This window comes from Protopterus annectens, chromosome 7.part0, assembly GCF_019279795.1.
Source record: "Protopterus annectens isolate FY-2018-M chromosome 7.part0, PAN1.0, whole genome shotgun sequence".
NCBI lineage: Eukaryota > Metazoa > Chordata > Ceratodontiformes > Protopteridae > Protopterus > Protopterus annectens.
In genome coordinates, this window is record NC_056739.1 from 1,075,993,348 (window position 1) to 1,076,014,761 (window position 21,414).

General features: G+C 37.4%; 1 protein-coding gene across 1 annotated transcript in view; it reads left to right on the plus strand.

The window, feature by feature from the left end:
- LOC122806875 (calcium/calmodulin-dependent protein kinase type 1-like) overlaps positions 1-21,414 on the plus strand; it is a 1,135,755-nt gene that overhangs the window by 668,140 nt on the left and 446,201 nt on the right. The window contains exon 3 of the mRNA XM_044077647.1: positions 16,594-16,725. Coding sequence (XP_043933582.1) covers positions 16,594-16,725 — 132 coding nt within the window. The remainder of the gene's footprint in view (positions 1-16,593; positions 16,726-21,414) is intronic.

A 21,414-nucleotide genomic window follows, 5' to 3' on the forward strand; every position in this document is an offset into this window, starting at 1 on the left:
TACAGCAGACTCCCTCTCTGCTGTCCCAGTAGGAGGGACAGATTTTGCATCTTCAGCTGCAAACCCTGAACCTGGCAGCCTGGCTTATTCCCTGAATACATCACCAGAAACCCTCAGCAAACAGGTGCTGGATGTTATTCTTGAGGCCAGGAGGCCCAGTACTAGGAAATCCTGTTCAGAAAGGTGGAATAGATACTGTTCTTGGAGCCAGTTTCAAGGGAAGGACACAGCCATGCCCTCCTTGCCTCAAATCCAAGATTATGTTATCAGAGCTGCTCCACAAGGGCCTCTCCTTCTCATCAATTAAGATTCATGCCTCTGCCATCTCAGCTAATTACAATACTGAGCCACCCCTCTTCTGTCATAGTTCCTAACAATTTAAGACCCACAGAACAGAACAAATGGAGACCTCCACAATGTAAAATGAACTGAATTTATTAAAAAACAAGCGCTTTCACGTACAACAGGTACGCTTCCTCAGGTTTACATAAAAGACTCAATATGAATGCTTTGTATACCTTAACCCAACAAATTAATTAATCAATTACATAAAACACTTATTCAATTGATCAATCAAGTAATCAATTCACTCAACAAACTCAACAGGGTGTGGTGAATTTAAGACCCCTAAGGAGAGCCCCCACTCCTGCCTGGGACCTTAACTTTGTACTAGAGAACCTCACGCTTCCCCCTTTTGAGCCTGCTGCTACAGCAGAGTTAAAATTCCTCTCTTGAAAAACAGCCTTACTGCTAGCCATCACTTCAGCAAGAAGAGTGTATGAGTTACAGGCCCTTATGGCTGTGGAACCCTTCATTATCTTCCATGCAGACAGGGTTTCCCTCAGAACTAACCCATCTTTTATGCCCAAGGTGGTATCCAGTGTGGCTTTAAACCAACCCATCCATTTGCCAACCTTTTTCCTAATCCTCAGAATAAAGGGGAAAGGATCCTGCACTCCTTGGATGTGCACAGACAGCTCAAGTTCTACCTTGACAGAACTAATCCTTTCAGAAAATCTGACCAGCTGCTGGTCAGCTTTGCTACAGGGGCAGAGGGCAAGGCCATTTCAAAACAAACCATTTCTAAATGGATAGCACACTGCATCCATTTCTGCTACAAACACCATGGAAAATCTACCCCACAGGGGATCAGGCCTCATTCCACTAGGGCTACCTCAACCTCTACAGCTTTTCTCAGGGGAGTCCCTACCAGTGGAGTCCCTACCAAGGACATCCTGGAAGTTGCAACCTGGAGTTCTGTACACACCTTCACCAAGCATTACCACTTCTTTTCCAAATCCAGAGTTGGTTTTGCCACAGCAGTCTTACAAGGCCTACTAGCCAGCCTTACTTCTTCTTGACTGCCTCCACCCTTCCTCCATTTTGGGAATCAACCCAAGTGTGATGACTGCAACAGTGAAACACAAAGAGCATAGTACAGTTGTGTACACTTACCATAAATGTAGATGTTCGAGTGTATTCACTGTTGCAGTCCTGGTTACCCTCCCTCCATTCCCCTGTCTTTCTATACTTTCTTCCTATCCTCTTTTTTGGCTATATCTTGTGGAAATGGTATTTACTTTTTACTGGAGGTGTTCCACACCATTTGATTGCTTCCTATTTTGGGGGCTCCTGACATCTGGGGCAAGAAAAACTGATGTAATGGCATTGGCTGCATGTTTTATACCCCTGATGACCTGACGTCATGGATGAGGTGACAGGGTCTGACTCAGAAATCCCAAGACTGTGGTATTCAGGACAACCGAGGGCTACCTGCAGGCAGATAACCAAAGTGTGATGACTGCAACAGTGAATACACTCAAACATCTACATTTATGGTAAGTGTACACAACTGTACTTTTCATGTAGTTTGCACTTAACTTATGGAGAGTATTGTCTTTAATGATTTTTATTTAAATTAAATTTTCCGTAGTTTGTTTACATCCATTAGAAATATTAACAGGTGGATTGGTGTTGCCCTTAGTGTGCAGTTATTGTGTATAAGTATGTACACTGAGTGCTACACAGTTTGGGTAAAGCATCACATCTGAGACACTCTTTCATACTGAGCATTTGTAGATATAGGAAGACATGTTTTAAGAATAACTTCTCTAGAGTTTCACATCAGGTCTGGGAAGGCGTATTCCAGAAAATGTATTTATTTATTTATTTTACATTTGTTGACCGGGCTAGTCTAACTGGATATATGTCCATTTTCAGTAAAGGCCCGGGGGAGATAAGCTCCACATAAACAAAGAATATTAGCAACTTCAGGTACACATCAACAAAAAATATTAGCAACTTCAGGTACAATAATAATTTAAGGTGAAGAATACAATTGTTATATAGCAGCATATCAATTTTTAAAGTAGCATACAATAAGAGAGAGAAATGAAAACACGCTAACAAATAATAGCAAATTCAGGTGCAGTAGTATTTTACAGTGTAGAATCCAATTGATTATATAGCAGCATAGCAACTTTAAAGTAGCATATGATAACAAGAAAGGGAAAGAAGTTCTATATAGGTATATATAGGTGAAAACATGTTCATACAGTAAAAATACTTACTATACCAGTTCATACTGTGTAGTGGTTCCTATATAAGATTAAGTCGTTAAAGACTTTAGTTAGCTTAACTGGATCTACTCTCCAAGGCTAATGAAAGAGTTGGGTTAAAATGCAAATGGTTAGATAGGTAGAGTTTAGACATAGTGGAGAGTATTATTAGTCTGGGTTACTACATGGGCGTATCCAATTGTTTTTAAGGTATTCTCTAAGTTGCTTTTTGAACAGTTGCACTGAAGAGTGAGGTGAGAGTTCCCTGGAAGCAGATTCTAGGATTTACCCATGGTGTTGGAGAACAGTGAATCCCCAGCCTTATTTTTGGATTTAACTGTAGATACTAGTACCTTATTGGCTGAGCGAAGGGTTGTCAAATTATTATAAGGGGTTAAAAGGCTAGTAAGTATTGGGGTCTTTTTGGGAAGATAGAGGATCTTGTGGGCAATAATAAGTTGGTGAAACTGAAGTTGATAATGTAGTTCCAGCCAACCTAGTTGCTTTAGGTTTTGACAGTGGTGAGTTCTAAATGATATTTTAAGCGATAAAGACATCTCTAGTTATTGTAGTGAAACTTGGCTCAGTTGTTCTTTCTCTGTGAAATTCATATAAAGCATATTTTCTGGAATTTGATAATTTTCTGTGAGGATCTTTTATAACACTGCAATAACAAGGACCATAACCATCTTGAATGCCTTACTGAGGTTTCATTTGGGTACAATAAGTGAATCCCCGATCCCTTTAATGCATCTGACTGAGTGTCAACCTAATTGAAAAAAACTTTCTTTTTACATTTTAAGAGAATCACACACAATCATCACACTTTCCACCAAAGGAGTAAGCAGACCATTTAAGTTTAACTTAAGCTGCCACTCACATCAAACAGCTGATAGTTTAATACTCAGATGGGGATTTCAGCAACAGTGTGCCTGTCTTCATACCTAAACCCATCAGTCATTTAAGTTCACTAAGTTGGTTCAGGATTCACAATGTCTCTATCTATATATATTTGTATATGTGTGTGTGTGTGTGTGTGTGTGTGTGTGTCTATATATATATATATATATATATATATATATATATGTATATGTGTGTGTGTGTGTATATTTATATATATATATATATATATATATTTATATATATATATATATATATATATATATATATTTAAATAGGTCTACTTCAAAAAATCAAAGTACCACATCATTGAAGTATATTTCATCGAGATGAGTGTGCCGAAAGTGCACATAATCAAAATTACACAACATCGAACCACGGAACATTGAAACCAACTCCCTGGATATCCCTAACCAACTCAACACTAATAGTACCACAAAACAGCAACCTAAACTCTATGGCTAACAACAGTAAGAAATAAGTCACGTATACCGCAAGTTCAACATCCACTATTGCCTTTACCCGTAATTCTCCACCACCTTAAAGGAACAGCACTCCAACACATACTCAAAATAAAATAAAAGCTATATTTCTCTGTATTTGCATAGGGACAAGCCCCCCTGCTCCCCCCATAGATTGCACTACCGCAAAGAAAAGAGCACATTTACAGGTACATTATCATTGCTGCTACTGGCTACACGTCAGTAACCTGTATTTGATGTTCCGTGGTTCTCAGTTGTGTAAGTTTGATTATGTGCACTTTCAGTAAACTCGTCTCAATGAAATATAATTCAATAATGTGGTATTTCGATTTTTTTGAAGTAGACCCATATATATATATTTATATATATATATATATATATATATATATATACATACATATATACATACATATATATATATATATATATATATATATATACATATATATATTTATATCTGTATTTATTTATACTGCAGTATTCCGTGTGTAGTATAACTCAGACATAAAGCCAGTTTTGTCTTCTTATGAAACTCAAGTTTATTTGGAAGGGATAAGGCAAAACAAATGTTTTTTTTTTTGGCTAAGGGATAATATTAAAACAGTTTTACAAACAAGAGTAAAATGTTAATATGATGGAAATTGCATGTAGCTCTACCAGTAGCAAGCAGTATTCATACAGCAATGTTTTAAAATACTAAATCAAGTGATTTACTACTGTAGCGTGAGACCTGACCATAACAACACAGTGAAAGCTATGTAACAAATGTTATACACCCTCTAAGTGCTGTGACATTCAGGTATAAGGGACAGGGATATTTCTTTAGTCCCTGAACATCTACCCTACTATGTCCACTGAAGTTTACAGAAGTTAGTCTGTAAGTAACTTATTTAAATTAAGACAGTATTTAAAAACTTCCTGATGTCTTTTTCCTTTACTTGCTGTCTATGATACAGCACTGGATAAATGCTTTACTCACTTTCAAAGCCACTAAAATGCTTCAGGTTTTTTATTTTTTTTTGTAACAGATAGTACATAAACTGGATGAAACTCCATGAACTACAAAGAGTTATGATGGGGTATCACTGATCATAACCCATTATTATGTGTTATCAATATGGATGCCAAGATTCATCTCTTCAGCTTCACTCTTAAGGTTAATTTCTTGGTATCCATGTCTTGAACACTTAATAACATGGTTTAAGATCAGAGATTGGATCATAACCCTCTACATTCTCTTCCTGCCTTCTTCCAGAGGTCATTTGAGCAACATAGTGAAACCATGCTGTCTCACCATAGGAGAAAGTTTCCACCAGCTGGTGAACTTTGCCTTCCCACCAGTCACTCCAGTAACCATGATCATGTATGTCACAAAAGGATTGGTTGTTTTGGCACACTGGCAAGTTTGGAACATTACACAAATATGGACATTGTGTTTTTAATGTGCTTCTTACCGGTTCTAGTTTCCTTATCTATCTATCTATCTATCTATCTATCTATCTATCTATCTATCTATCTATCTGTCTATCTGTCTATCTATCTATCTATCTATCTATCTATCTATCTATCTATCTATCTATCTATCTATCTGTCTGTCTATCTATCTATCTATCTGTCTGTCTATCTATTTATCTATCTATCTGTCTATCTATCTGTTTATTTATTCATTACTTTATTTGTTAATAAGATAGGAAGGCTAGTTCTGAGAACTCTTTTCACTCATGACCTGTTCAGGAAACAGAAACAATATCTTGCCTTGTCTTGATTTTAAGTAAAATGTGTTTTTTTTTTCTTTCTGTTTATTGTATCTTGTCTACAAAATGTTTCTAATCCAGGTATGTGGAATCCCATTAGACTGTTCATTGAGTTTTAGCTACTCACATTCTGTTAGTCTTTTAATGTGTTGGATACTGTAGAAGTCCCTCTTCATCATTTGGTGAATGATGCCTTTTATACACAGAAAGCTTTCTCAGGACTGAGTATTCCAGAGCTACCATATTTTTCTAGAAACTAAGATGAATTGTGAGTAGCTATGCAGAAGGCTTCTATGTTCGTCACAAGGGCATTCCACTTGGCTGTTTTGCTCAGCGTTACTATTTCTGACCTCAGTAATCTATAAAAGCCATTGCTAGCAGACCTCTAAATTCCCCATTTTTTTCTTATATTTCATTTTACATTTACAAATCATTCTGTTTCCAAATATACTCAAGAAACATGAGAAAATCCAGCTGCAAATACTATTTTTGGTTACCATAGAAGCTGTCCTCTCACTTAGAGGAAAACAAGAGTCACTATATCCATCTCATAAACATATGTCCTTTTAAATACATTGGCTACTGTTGGCTTAGCATTTGCTTTATTAGGTTAAAAACTAACTTGTTCAGTTTCTTCTCAAATGCAAAAGCTTTGCAGTTATATTTTAGTTTGAAGAGATAGTGTGTTATTGTTGATTTAAAGTCCTGACATTGGAATGGGTTATGAGTGACATTATAATGATGTATATTTTGGAAATGCTTTCTTACTTGTTTTGTTGCATTTTTCTAAAATATATTCTGTTGATCACTACACTGAACACATTAACCAATGCACAGTAACCGAACAGGAATGTGTTTCTACTTCCTGTACAGTCTGTTAAGTAAACAAATTCTGAATGCCTGCTTTTTATGCTGTTGTGCGTGCCTGTTTTATTTCTATCCTAATTCATAATATTGCTGTAATTGAAAATCTCTTTCATCCTGAATTATTTTATACTGTTTTCTCAAGGTCACTTTCCCATGTTTATTGTGCTTCGTGGATCTGGGACAGGATATCAGAATGTGATTCTCCAAACCAAGCATCATTTATTATGTTTATGTTTAGTTTGAAAGATAGCCACACCACAAGCACAACTTCCCCTCATTGCTGAGTATATTTTCCTCCCTAAAAATTGATCCCCATGCTGCCTCATATAAATAAAGCATGAGTTAGATTCTTCCTCCATCCCTTGGCATTTCCTTCAGCTTCCTTAGGGTGCAATGCCAGGTCTGCATGAAATCAATTGATAGATTATTTATGAGTTTCTCTTCTTGGCTCTTACATTGTGCTGTTATCAAGGTGTAAGATGTTTGGCTCAGGAAAAGCCCACATACCAAGAGTTTTTTAAGTGTTCCTTCTTTCCCTGTCATGGAAGTCAAAAGGCTCCTGAGTGTTTGGAAATTGACAGCTCTTTTACTATCTGCTGTCCTTCATAGCTGCCTTATTTACTCACCTACTAGTACTATAAAGTTACTGAGTTTTTGTGAGTTTATGTGTTCTTTACTTTGTAGAATCAAAGAGCATGTGACGATGGAATGTTAAGGAATCTGTTAAATATTGTCCTTGGATGATGGGGAGATGCCTTCTACCTTCCAAATCGTCCCATCTTTATTTTCTTATTCAGAAGTTATTATAGTCACTGCTAAGGGACTACATTGTTCACCCAAGGAAATTACCCTCCTATTACAGAAGATTTTCATCAAATGTAGTGACATGGTTAACCTACAATTGACATCTGTGAGCTGTGATCAAATAAGGTACTTTTGGAGCATAGATATACAACTTCCTGAAACACACGAATGCATTTTAGCTAGCTTATGCATCTGCTAATCTTCAGGACCAGCTACTGACCCTGATTACCTAAAAGAGAATGAGTCTGAGAGAAAACTACTATGATGCATGATGCAATTAAGATATTCTATAGCCTCACAGTACATGCTTAAAGAATTGGCAGCAGCTGTGATTCTTAGCATTTAATTAGGAATTATCATATTCAGTTTAAAGAAAATATAAAGAATCATAGTGACATAGTTGGGCTTTAATGAGAGCTTATGAAACAATGGAAATCTGATGATCAGAGCCAAATTTCACCACCTCCCTCCATCAAGGAAGGAGAGTATGCCATCATATTTACAGTCAGTCTGTTATAGTAGTAGTAATAATAATAATAAAACTATTTTTATTATTATTATTATTTTCATCATCATCATTAAACAAATGTTTATACCAAATACTGTAGGATTATAAATCAGTCATTCATGGTTCTTTTTGAAAATATGTGACTAATCCTTCATTACCTTACTTGAGTTGTTTTCATATATGATGGCCTGCTCTCCATCCTTGCTGGGGGAAGGTAGTGGGTAAGAGTCTGCAGCCCATGCCTCACCCTCCACTGTGGATGTGCTTTAGCTGGATGTGGAATCCCATTCCCAGTGAATCAAATGGCAATAAATATTTTTAGAGCTGATATCTTCCTCATTATTGATAGGCTGATCCTATGCATGCTATCAACCCATACACATCCTTTATTCAAATCTGTCTTATGTTTTTTTTTTTAATCTGCCATCCTTATGGGATTTGAATGCAGCAAAATTCTCAACCACTTAAGTGTGCTGTTAGTGCAGTCAGTTGTGATACTCCCTCCTGAAAACAGTAGATTATAAGCAGTTGGACTGACTGGAAATATCTTTGTTTTATGGGCAGTGAGAGTAAAGACTAGCACACTGGGATAGTAACTCCATTTCCTGACTGGCATCCTTCACAGAGTGTTGTGAAAGAACCCTACAATCATCAGCAAAAAATATGTCCTTAGTGACTATCCCATGCATCTGCCATCCATACATGCTGTGTGAGGAATTCAGCATCCGAATTAATGGCACTACTGCATAGAGGATAACGACCAACCATGCCTAGTGCCCTTTTGAAACCTAAAGGGGAGAGAAGGAATGTCATTAATAAGAACTTGAGCCATACACTTCTCTTTTATAAATGTAGCTCCATTTTATCAAGTCAAGCACTTTAGCAAAAAATAGCCTTATTGACTGATACAGGATCTGGGACACTTTGTAGACCTTGCATATAACTCTTCAAGGAATGATCTGCCCTGAAAATTCCTTTAATAAATCTTTTCAAATGAAGTATTAATGCAGGCAACAGGCTGTTAACTCTCTATGTGACAAGATTATGATGTATGTCTTGAAACTGATGTTAATAAGGAAAATAGAATGGTAACTGCATACATTTGTAGGGTTTTTGCTAGCTTTGACAATACAGTGATACTGGATACCAAGAAGGATATGTTCTAATGCACCTATTCCCTTGAAAAGCAGTATACAGTGCTTGCAAAGGGTCAAAAATGTTGAGCCAAAAGTGCTACATCTCAGTGCTGAACCCATCTGGGCCAGGAGCTTTGCTTTTTGATGTATTCATTAATACATTACATGCCTCAGTTTTAGTCAGAAGGCCACTTAGTCTGTGCTGCTACTCCTGTGTGAGACTAAGCAGGACATATCTGTATAAAAAGACATCCACAACCACATTCTAAGTACCCTGTTTAACTGTCAGTCTCTGAATACAGGGCCTAGTAATATTGTGCAACCACTTATTAATGACCCCGTACTGACATTAGAGATCTTCCCACCAAGTGAATGTCAGGTGTAATGCTATGTGTCCTGCACTGCTTAAGATCTAGCAGCTTACTTGGTAAATCCCCTGGGTCCAATACCTAGTGGTTACCTGTGTAACAATAGGAGGTTTTGCAGCCATGCCAAGAGAAGTAGGGCAGTGGATGTGTAACATATGCCAGCATAAGCTAGCTGGAGTTTTGTAAAGAATTATGTGCCATTTGTGTATCAAATTGATTAGTACAGATGCTTGTATTTAAAAATGTATTTGCAGAGTTGCCTGTGTTAAAATGTATTAAGAGTGTTCCCTGCTGGAAAGAAAAGAAATGTGCATGTAATGTTGTCACTGAATTAAATGTATCAGTTTTAACAGAGGATACTGGAAAAGAAGAGGTTAGTCACAATCCTGCTGCAGCAAACTTTGAGAAATAGTTGAAATTAAATTAGGCCTTAAAGATTGTATCTTACAGTTCTGGTTGCAGCCAGAGACAAAATGTCTGGCAAACCAAGTATTAGGAAGCCTTCTTTATTGTCTCTAGGAGGGAGATAATTACTACTCTGGAAGGGTAGAGGATTGAAATTGTTTTATGACTTCCAGCAGCTGCAGCAGATCTGAGCAAAGCTCTGTCTGTGTGTATGGTAACACATAAGTGCTAAAATCCTCACAGCTTCTAGTGATGGGGGATAGTGCAGGAAACAGAGTTAGATGACCAGATGTGTGTGATGTCATTTTGTAAGCCAGACATAATGTTTACATATTAATAGGAGATTGCTCTCAGTATTCTTTATCCTGTCTTGGATCTGACAACAAGGACCACTCACCCACTTCATCTTGCTTTGCACTAGTAAGTCACCAGGGATAGTAATTCTCTAAATCAGTTAAGAAAATGTAGTGAGAATAGTTGTAAGTATTGTTTTTCTGTAACTGTGTGAATCTTTCCAGCTTTGTTATTTTTAATATTTCCTGTGATTGTGGCTGGTCCTTTTAGAAAAATATTTAAGTTTTGAGAGTATTTGCATATATTTATTTGGTGATAACTGTGACCACTACTGAAAGCCTGGCTGTTTGGTCAAAATTACCATTTGGATTAATATTAATTTCACTTAGTGTAATTGGATACCCTTTTAAAAGCCTTATAGTAACTGACTGGTGGCAGTGAATCTAACCTATAGTCTGGGAAAGTTGGCAGAGTGGGTAATCCGTGCCAGCCTTCCCCTGGTGTGTGTGTGTGTGTGTGTGTGTGTGTGTGTGTGTGTGTGTGTGTGTGTGTGTGTGTGTGTGTGTGTGTGTGAAAATTAAATCTCAAAGAGTGTGTGTGACAGTTAAGTGGGGCAGGGACATGAAGCACTGGTTTTACAGAGAGGGTGCTGGAGGACTTTCCTTGGACACTCAGCTGAGAACCTAACCCTACAGCTGTGCCAGTAGGGAGTCTTATTGGGGACCTGGAGGGAGACAGATAGAGACACCCAGACCCCGGGCTGAGTGTGCACCCTTTGTGCTCTTAAGGGGAAATTGTGCTTGATGCAGAGAGTCTGCATTTGGAAATACTGGGTGTATCCATTTGTATTCCAAGTGAACGTCCCTCTCCAGTGTCAGTGGGATTCAGGTTCTTTGATTACTGGCCCAGAGTGGGGAAGTCACAACCTTTTCTAGATGTAATCCTGTCTTTTGTTGTGACACCAGTCCAGTTTTTTTTATGTAACATCCTGTAGTTCTTTATTTGATTTGCATCTTTGCACTTTGATTTCTTCCATTCCCCATAGATTTGTTTAGTAGAGTACAAGGGCAGGACTTGATAATCTGTATCTTGTAGATATAAAACCTGACCCCCAGTATACAGACTCTACAATTCCAACCTCAAGGGATTGACTCCCAGCAGGGGCTATTAGGAAAATTTCCCAGTGATTTACCTCGCTAAAGTTCCTTATCACTTGCTCTATAAAGGTTATAACCTTCTCACACTTCATAACAATATGTCTGGCTTTGTCCATGCTGTCTAGGTCATCAGAATTGAGTGAATATGACAACTGCATGGTTTGTTATCGGGGTTGAGATAATATCTGTGCCCTCTACCACATTAATTAAAATCCAGCCAATAGTCTAGCATTCTGGAAGATAGCGTTGAAGGTCTTAAATGTCCAACTGAAGATGAAGGGTCCTGCATACACCCTGCAAATCTGAATGGCCCATGACAACATGAAGAGCTTATTACAAGTGGAGGTGCCTTTTGTTTGAACATTTTGGTCCCTCACTGAGTCCAGAGTAATATTGGAATCACATGCAGTAGTAGATGACTGGGGTTCAACTATCCCACTGCCCTCCTAAAAACTCCTAAAGAATGTTGCTAGGTCCCCAGGGGAGGAAGTATTGTACCCATAAATACATCCTATTCTCCATGAGCCATATGGCATGGAGAGATAGTAGCCCAAGTGGTTCTGCCTTCACCACCATACTTGTCTAATAGGTAGATGACTGGGTCTATGAGGGTGTTTTTTAAACCCTTATTTAATTAAGTGATAAATGCATTGATAGTTATGGTTAAAGGAATGGCTACAATGTGACAATGGATTATGGATGGGAATATAGTCTGCCCTTTGATCATGCTTTATGCTTATTATTTATTACTGGTTGTAAAGGAAGAAATGTGTAAAGTACATGACAAAGGTTGTTAGCAGGGTTTTTTCAGAAGTAGAAATGATTTTTACTAAGGAAAAAAAACTTGAATGGGGAAATAATAGGTAATAAATATTTTACTGAATGACAGATTAAGGGTGTCCACGGTGATGCAGCGGTTAGCGTTGTCGCCTCAAAGCAAGAGGTTCTCTGGTTCGATCCTTAGCTGTAGTGGGAGTCTGCATGTCCTACCTGTGGTCGTGTGGGTTTACTCCAGGTGCTCCAGTTTCCTCCCACATCCCAAAGACATGCTGTAGGTGGATTGGACGCTCTAAATTGGCCCTAGGCATGAGTACTTGCGTGTGTGTGCCTTCCATGGAAGGTTGGGCACCGGGCTGGTAACTCAACACCGTAAAACTCTATTGCCAGTCATGAGTGGACAGGTGATCCAAGCTGAAAGAAGATTATACTGAATGACAGATTAAGATGCTAGAAATTAGGTTCAGTTTGAATATTATACTAAGGGAGTGGACGAAGTCTTTGAAAAAAATTACAACCTGCTGTTTTTCAGTAATTTTATTAACTTAGATGTATTAAACACCAGCTAGATTAATTGCATGGGTTAATGTTAAAGAAGCATAGGGGAAATTGCAACATCATTACACAAAACAAAAGTTTGAGATATTCATAGCAGAAAATGATTTTGTTTTGGAAGAAAGAATGGGTTGAAAATGTAACAGATAAAAAAAGCTCTTGAAATATAATAGGTTAATTTTTATGTTTTTTTTTTTTTTAGTTTTTGTGATGAGAAAGTGCAAAGCCCTGATTTAATGACATTAAATGGTGAACATGAGTAATATGGGATCTAGGAAAGCCTTTCAGATAGCAGACAAGTAGAAAATCATTGTGTTTTTTCAAAGTGATTGGGGTGATGTCTACAAGCCCACGTATTGTGAAAAATAGGGTTGCCACCTTTTTGGATGCCCAAAGTGGGACATTTTTTGTAGAAATGTGAGATTTTGCAGGACAAAACATACCCACGGCCAGTGCAAAAGACAGAACTTCATTTTTTTGCCAAAATAAAAGCTTATTTTGAAGCGTTTGAGTTGCTTATGCTATTTTATATAATATTTATGTGTTTCAGATACAAAATAACTGTTTTATGCAACTATTAAAGAAAACTTAAGAAATATATTTTGTCTTAAAATCTCAGGACATATGCCATTTTTTTAGGTTTTTTTCTCAGGATACAACTGCCCAAAGTGGGACTGTTCTTTGCAAACAGAGACAGGTGGTAACCCTAGTTATAAAAAATGAGCGGCAAAGCAGTTAAAAAAGATGGATGGCATGAGATGATCCCTGATATACATAATGTTGTTTTACTATGTTATAGTTTTTCTTTTAATGTACTTTGTTAAATTTGATTATGGTATACTGAATCACTGGCTGTGTTTCATATAGTTGAATGGAATATTTAGGAAAACCACTTGCACTGTAAGTACAGTGAAATATTTTACATCCACCTGACTGATTTTATTTATTTATTTATTTTTAATGTATTAACAAGAGTGGAGCACTGATCCAATTTGGTAAAACACGACAAAGGCTCCTCAGTAGTTCACTCGAAATAAATTTATTCACAATACACCGAAAAAACAGTAAACGTAACTTACTGAAAATAACTGTTAACAGTTATTTTCTGTTATTTACGTTTACTGTTTTTTCGGTGTATTGTGAATAAATTTATTTCGAGTGAACTACTGAGGAGCCTTTGTCGTTTTTTACCAGTTTTTACTGATCCAATTTGACTTATTTCACTGCCATCCATATCTCCATTTTGTATAGCTGGAACCTCAGTTTAAAGCCCTATCCAAAGAACAGAACCTCATACTGCAGCACCTCACTTATGCTGTTGTGCAGTGTTAATAGTAGCAAAGTGAATTCCAGTTGCTTGTATGATGATGAAACCCCACAGGTTTCTTACCTTCGTAGCTGCACTCAGGCATGCACACACACACATACACACCAGCAACAAAGGTGAGCATGATCTGTTGAGCCAATGATGGTATACACACAAATGCATGCACAAGCAAGCGAAGTCGTGCTTTATTTATACATGGTAGTATAACAATTATTTTCTAGTAAGGATAGAAAATATACTCTGCAGTGAGGAAAATATATGTAGATCATAGTCTGTGTGCTTTTTTATTTTTTCTAATTTAGGTAAGTCTTTAATTTTATTAATGCTTACTGAATTTTGGCATGTACATCATGTGTTTGTGTGGGATAAATGACAATATAAACTTTATGCTGTGACCTTTTTTTTCTTTAAAAGTGAAAGTGTTTGTTTTTAAATGTTTACTATGTTACTTTGGCTCTTTTTCTTTACAGATTTGTGATAATATAATATAGTTTGGTTGGATATTTCTTTCCATATGTTTTGGGGATTTTTGCAGAGGATTTTATTTTTTTATTCCAGTTCTTTGTAGTGTTTCCTTTTCTACATCTTTAAGCAGGACACTTCTTCCTAGAGTGGAGGTGTGTTTTTCTAGACCTTTATTCAATCATGGCAATGATTTTCTCTCACCTTTTATGGGAATTAGGTAAATATTTTTTTTTAAGTTTGCTTTATATATTGTTTAGTTATATTATGTACTTTGAGTTACTGTACTACTAATAGTTTTAGGACTGGATGTCTGTGTTGTGCTTAACTTAGAATTTAGTTTTGCTATGGGGCTGTTGCGATTCATGTATAGGTTTCCTCATTTTTAATTAGGTTTGATTAATAATTGTTGTTTTTGAATTTGGGGGATTTAGAAAGGTTTACCATGCTGAAGTCTTACCTCTGAAGGTTTCCTCATCGTGTTAAGCCTGAGTGAATCAGACACTTCTCTGTTACCAGGACTTTATGCTGGCAGTGGCCGTAGCACACAGAGTGGTCTTTCTGGTGAAACCATATTCAAAAGCAGCAGTCTGGTGAAGCAGCTAATGCTAACTAACCATGTGGTTTCCCCCAGACATATGGCAGCTCTGACTGATTTTGTAGAGTTATTTTTTTTACTAGGAAGTAAATGTGTATGTGTCAAAAGACATTGTACACCCCTTTACACATATGGATCGATTCATGGCTCTTACTATGCCTACAGGAAACTATTGTGGTGCCATCCATGTAGGTGAGTGTCTGAGTATATGTTTGTGAGTAAGTAGGGACATGAATGTGATGACATGGTTGTGTATGTGTGTGTGTGTGTGTGTGTGTGTGTGTGTGTGTGTGTGTGTGTGTGTGTGTGTGTGTGTGTGTGTGTGCATGTATGCACATGTTGCTCCCCCAAATGATAATGCCTCATCTGCATCCCCAAACCCTGCTAGGAATCAACCACTAGAAGTGCCTAAATAAACACTCTCCCTACAAAACCGACGGACCCATCCTCACTTTGCCAGCACCTTAGATGTGCTCATGCCACTGATCGAACCTGGATCCCTGAGTCTTATTTGGGGCTTTATTCCTCCACACCACAGTGTTGGCTGCCAGCATATGTGATATTGTGTGGTACGTATGTTGTGTTACTTTTTATGATCAATACGCATAATAGTAAAACATACGTTAATAAATGCAGCACAAATTACTATTGACAGTTTTTTGGATGATTTTGACACAGTGAATCAAATGCTAGTTTACTAAGTGTCAGTTACTGAAAATCGTTATATCAGAATTGCTGACTTCTTTGTGGAAAGCCCCCTTCCTTGATACCTCATGGAGGCTTTTCCTTTAAATCCATTTTTGTGAGGCACATAGTGGGACATCATTGGCCACTTCTGCCAACCATATTGTTTCCACCACAAGTCTCTTCCTGGTGTATCCCAGTGTTTCCTTCACTTGAAAGGTCTTCCCCAAGGGGAGAGTTCCTGCACTAAGGTAGGTACTCCTTAGTCAGATTCTCCATAGACAAGTGGCAACCTTTATCCATCTGTAAGTGTTGGATTTTTCTTTGGCCTTTCTTTCCACTCCTCCCTGGTTAAGCTAAGTCCCAACCCTGGCCATGGGGTGGACCCATTGTACTTGCTTTCCTCCAGGTTCCAGCCTGGCATCATATCCTTAGGACTCCAGCCTTCACTAGAGCCCATCTGGTGATGTTCCATAATTTTCCTACCTCCCAGGATATGCACACTTACCTTCACTGTCACTCTGTCAGTTTACTGTGATTCTAATTCAGCTCAAGTCACTTGGGCTGCAATCAATGCTTTACCTCTCTATGGCACCACAGTGATGACACATCCCTTTTAATTAATATAACCAACTCCGGTGTTATGGCATCTCAGAATGTGTTATGTTAGTTTACAGCCTATGGATAGACTCCTGCAAACCATTTTAGTGTTTGTAAGTTGTTATGATGGCCTTTGATGACTCATTTCAGTCAAATACTTTTCAGTTTAATGGGTAGTCCTCTTTGTGGAAATATGTTTTGTTCATAGTGCTGTTTCAGTTTCTCAGTGTTTACTACTATTTACTAATATAATGACTGAAATTTCAGGGAGTGTCTCCTGGTCTGGAATTATACAGTTTTCTATGGTATGAGAAAATCTTGCTTCTAATCAATGGATATTTGTTTTTTCCCTTTTAGGGGTGCCTTCTCTGAAGTAGTCCTGGCTGAAGAAAAGTGGACAGAGAAATTGGTAGCTATAAAGTGCATTCCAAAAAAGGCACTAGAAGGGAAAGAAAATAGCATCGAGAATGAGATTGCTGTCCTGAGGAAGTAAGTAAATGGACCAGGGTGGGGTGGTGGGTCCTGAATTGATTGAAACCATTTCTTGCTAATGTTTACTTGCCTTTTTTGTAGTGCATGGAAAAGACGTAGCTGAATATTTAGTTTTGTAACTATTTCCTTTTCTTCAAGAATGTTTTGGTTAAATGTTTTGTAAAATTGGCCTTTTTGGGCAGTGAATTCATCTCTTATTGCAAGTGATAAATTAACAACTTGCACACTGAGATCTTGTGTTTTTAGCGGTATCATCACTAGAGCTTTCTACATAATCATTTAAACCTTAACAGGCTGATACTTAATGTGATGTCCTTAAACAGGGGATGGTGGGATATGGTATGTTTTTGTTCAGTGTATAAGTAATTATTAGACGTGATAAGCATATATGAGCATATGTGTGTGCATACATATGGGTGTATATGATTAAGCTGTGATTTTACAAATATTTGAAATGATAAAGTTTAGTCATGTTTTAGCATTTCATTCTGCTTAGTCTTTTATACGGCTTTATTCATTGTGTAACTGTGGTTTGTATTGTAGCTAATTAGTTGTTATTGCTCAGCAGTATTTCTGTCTTTGTCATGTTGATTTTAAGTGGTGTGGGCCCTTACAGTGTATTTTTATTTTTATTCAGATTATATGCAACTGAGACTGGGTGTGTAGGGTAGAAAGACCACCCATACAGAAGGTGCATGGGCTTTTCCGGGTTTATCTATGTCACTGTAACTTTTAAAAGTTGCAGAGGTAATCCTGAATCATTGTCTATTGAACCTCAGGTGTCATACCCCTCGATATCTTAGTGCAAAAAATCTGGACAAAGCCCAACAAAATGGGGGGACAAAGGTCCACAAATAGGGACAAATTTTAAATATTGCTCTTATAAACTTAGAAAGTTGCTAGGGTAACAGGGTTTGTTTTAACATGCATTTTCTGAAGGATGTGAGGTCTGAAACTCTTAACACATCTCATTATTTAGTCACGTCAATCCTCAGATTATTATTCCACTGACTTGCCAGAAAACCACAGATTTTATGAGGAATTGACCAAAAATATCAGCCACAAATCTGGACATGCTGCGAAAAGCTGGGCAGTTGAGAGATATGTCGGGTGTCCCTTCTCTTCCCTGTGTGTTTGGTCAGTCTTTCTGGCTTCCTCCTCATTCTAATCCCGCCTACTTATTTCCTGCCTTCACTGTTTGACGTTTTCCACTTTTTCACTCTTGCAGTTTTCACACTGCTGTCTCTGTTCGTGTAATTAATGGAAGCTTGGGAAAATGAATGTACCTTAAAGGGAATTTGTCATTTTTTTTGGAGGACATTCACTACACAGCACTGCCATTTACAACTTTAAAACCACGTGGCAGTTTCAAAATGATCTTTCTAACTTGAACATAATTAATTCCTGAAGCTGTAGCCTGCTAGAGGTTTACCAGCACTGCCCCCTCCCTAGAAGAATATTGATGAATGTGTATATCTGTATTGCAGTGATCATGAGATAGACTGTAATCAAATCAATGGAGCTTTACTAAAGCATGCTGTTTAATGTTTTATATAGACTGCATGTTGATCAAATTTAACACTTGATTAATATATCTTGTAAATAAAGTTGATAAATACTTTTATCAGTAAACCTCAGTGAAGCGAATGGAGTGTGACCTTATAGGATCAATGTCATATGCCATGTCAACAGACTTTTCAGTACAGGAGGGGATGTCAACAAACTGGTTGTAGCTTCAAGAATTAATTTTAAAAAGTTACAAAGATAACCCTGAAGCTGTTGTTTTGTTTAAAACTTCAACAAAGGAGTGCTGTGGGTCTTATAAGGGTAACCACTGCTCTGTGGTAGTTGTTTTTTTACATAACTTTAATAGTTTAGCAGCTTTGCCACTACAAGTGGAAACAATAGTGAGGTTCTACAGCTCTTATCAGTTAATCTGTTATATCTTTTTGTTTTGTTTGCATACTTCCTATTCCTAGCTGTGACATGATGCAGGGAGAACAAGGTTTTAATTGGACGTCCCTCTTTAATTATTAGGTAGAAACGCAATAGCCATTAAATTTAGCTGCTGTGTTTTAAGATTAGACTTTATGGAAAGATTGTTGATTTTCTCTGCTTTCTACCAAAGTCAGAATCGCTCCCAAATATGGATATTTTATCAACTATCTGCTTGTATATTCTATCCTGCTTATATGGTAAACATGCAAAATGCCATGTTTTGAAAAACACAAGAAAATTATGAACTCTTGAATCTAAATAGGGACTATGTATCATCATTTGTAGTTTTCCATGAAATCCTTGTTGCTCTATATAAACATGAAGGAAAAACAGGAGTTGGGGGATAAAAACACACAATGGTTTGTTTGAATAAATAACATCATCTGAATTACTGCTGATAGTGACATACTGTGCTGAAACAGTACATTTTAAGAATTATGTATGAAATGATGTGCAAAATAATTGAATAATACGATTGAGGAGTGTACCTGGAGATCCTCAAGGTGTTTTGTAGATCATAAAACTTACGGTACATTCAAATTTTGAGCACACCTTTAGTTCACTGTGTCCCACAGTAAGTACAAATTTTATTTAACAAATGCATTCCAACACTCATTGGCATCATAGCAAGCCCTCAATTTGGCTTTTTTCTGCTGTCATTATTTCATTGGTGTTATCTATCGTATCAGAATGAAAAAATAATTTGCAGAGTAAAACAAACCCAGGACCCTGCATGGAAGAGGCAAGACAAAGCACAATTTTCAAGGTTGATTTATTTAACCTAAAATTCCATTTTATTTTGTATGTACAAGTTCAGATATCAGAATTTTACTAGACTTTACAAAAATGGAGAATTGTTAGCCATGCATATGATTATGAAATGCACTGTAAGTTTTTTTTTCTAATTTATTTGGTAACTGTGTAAGCCCACCTGGTTTGTGCATTTGTGCATATATGTGTGTGTGTGTGTGTGTGTGTGTATGTATGTAGATATATATATATATATATATATATATATATATATATATATATATATATATATATATATATATATATAGACAGTATGTACATTGTTTGTCCCGAGCTGAACTGAGGTGAGCTATCAGCCACAACTCTAAGCAGATCACTAGAGGCTTCTGAGCTTCCAAAAAATTTAAGTTGCCTTTTATTTTGCTTATTTATGCTATTTACTGCACTTTTGCATTGTCTGGCACCTACATTTATACTGTGTTTATTTACAGTGTACTAATACACTGTTGTATTACAATTATCTACTTTACTGTACCTGTTAAATCATATTTTATTGCTATTTTCACTGTTTACAAAGCTTTTTTTATAAGTTTCACTGTTTAAGTATTTACTGGTATTTTTTTACTGTTTTTAAGCTATCTGTTCTGCTTGTTCTGTTTTTCCTGCCAAGCAGTGATTAAATAACTGATCCGTTATCTGTTTAAAACATTCTTTAGAGCCTCCTTGCTGTTTTTCTGCTGTTTTAAATTTTTTTTAGTGTCTCATTGCTATTTTTCTGTTGTTTTAAACATTCTCTAGTGCTTTCCCACTGAAACTAAGGTAGCTTAGTAGCTGTAGCTTAATCCAGATACAGGCTTGCTGCTTCTGGAACTGTTTGCACTGGTTTGTTTATATTGAGCATGTTTTCCAGGCCATGTTGGATTGAAAGGGGCCTCTCTGCACGTTTGTGAGAGAATTGTCCTGATTGGGACTTGTCTGGTAAAGTGAGGCCAGTTTAGGGCTTGGAATAAGCATCCTTATTGGTCCTTTTAAATCTTTATAAAGTTCAAGTTCTTACCTTCTGGTGTTTAGGCCATGCGTTTGAGCAGGTTTCTGCTTGTTTGTGCATCAAGCACTGCCGCTCAGTTGTGCACCAAAGCCAGGCAGTTGAATTCACAACTTTTCCTTAAAACCCAGGCAGAAATGTTCATCCACTGAGGTCCTCTGTGATTGATTCTGAATAGGTAGTGTAGTGTTTCTCCCACCAGACTTGTTGACTTGGGTCTTTTGAGGCAGTGTAGCAATTGCCTTGTGCACACCGATAACCCTCTACTAATAAGACACTCCAGTACAGAGTGCGAAAGATGTATTTACCCCAAATATCTAAAATCCATGGTCTCTCTCACTCAAAACAGTAACATGGAGAAGGTTGTCGTCACCCACCAATATGTATGCTCATAGTACCACTACTCATACACATATACCACTACTCATATACATAGTACGCATCAAACATATAAATCCACATATGCGGAGGTTCTCTCAAAAAACTTACTGAAACACCAGAGACCTCCAAAACACAAGACTGCTACAACTAACACAGTCCCCACAGCACCCATGACACATAACAACACCAGTGTCTCACCCACCAAGCCAGTGAGGTGTAACACTCAAAAAACAAATTTTCTTGTCATTGGAAACTCAATTGTGAGACACACAGATGTCCCATTCACCAGTTTGGACAAGGAGAAAGTCATGGTCAGCTGCCTGTCCGGTGCCAGGATTCGTCATATCATGCATACGCTCAGGTCTCTCAGTTACAAGTGCCATTAGGACTCTGTTACAGTTCATATTGATGTGAATGACCTGAGACATACCTTACTGGACTATATGAAGAGAGACATGGTTGAGCTCTTTGAGTATGTGTCCCAGGCAGGTATGTCCTTAGCCTTGAGCAGC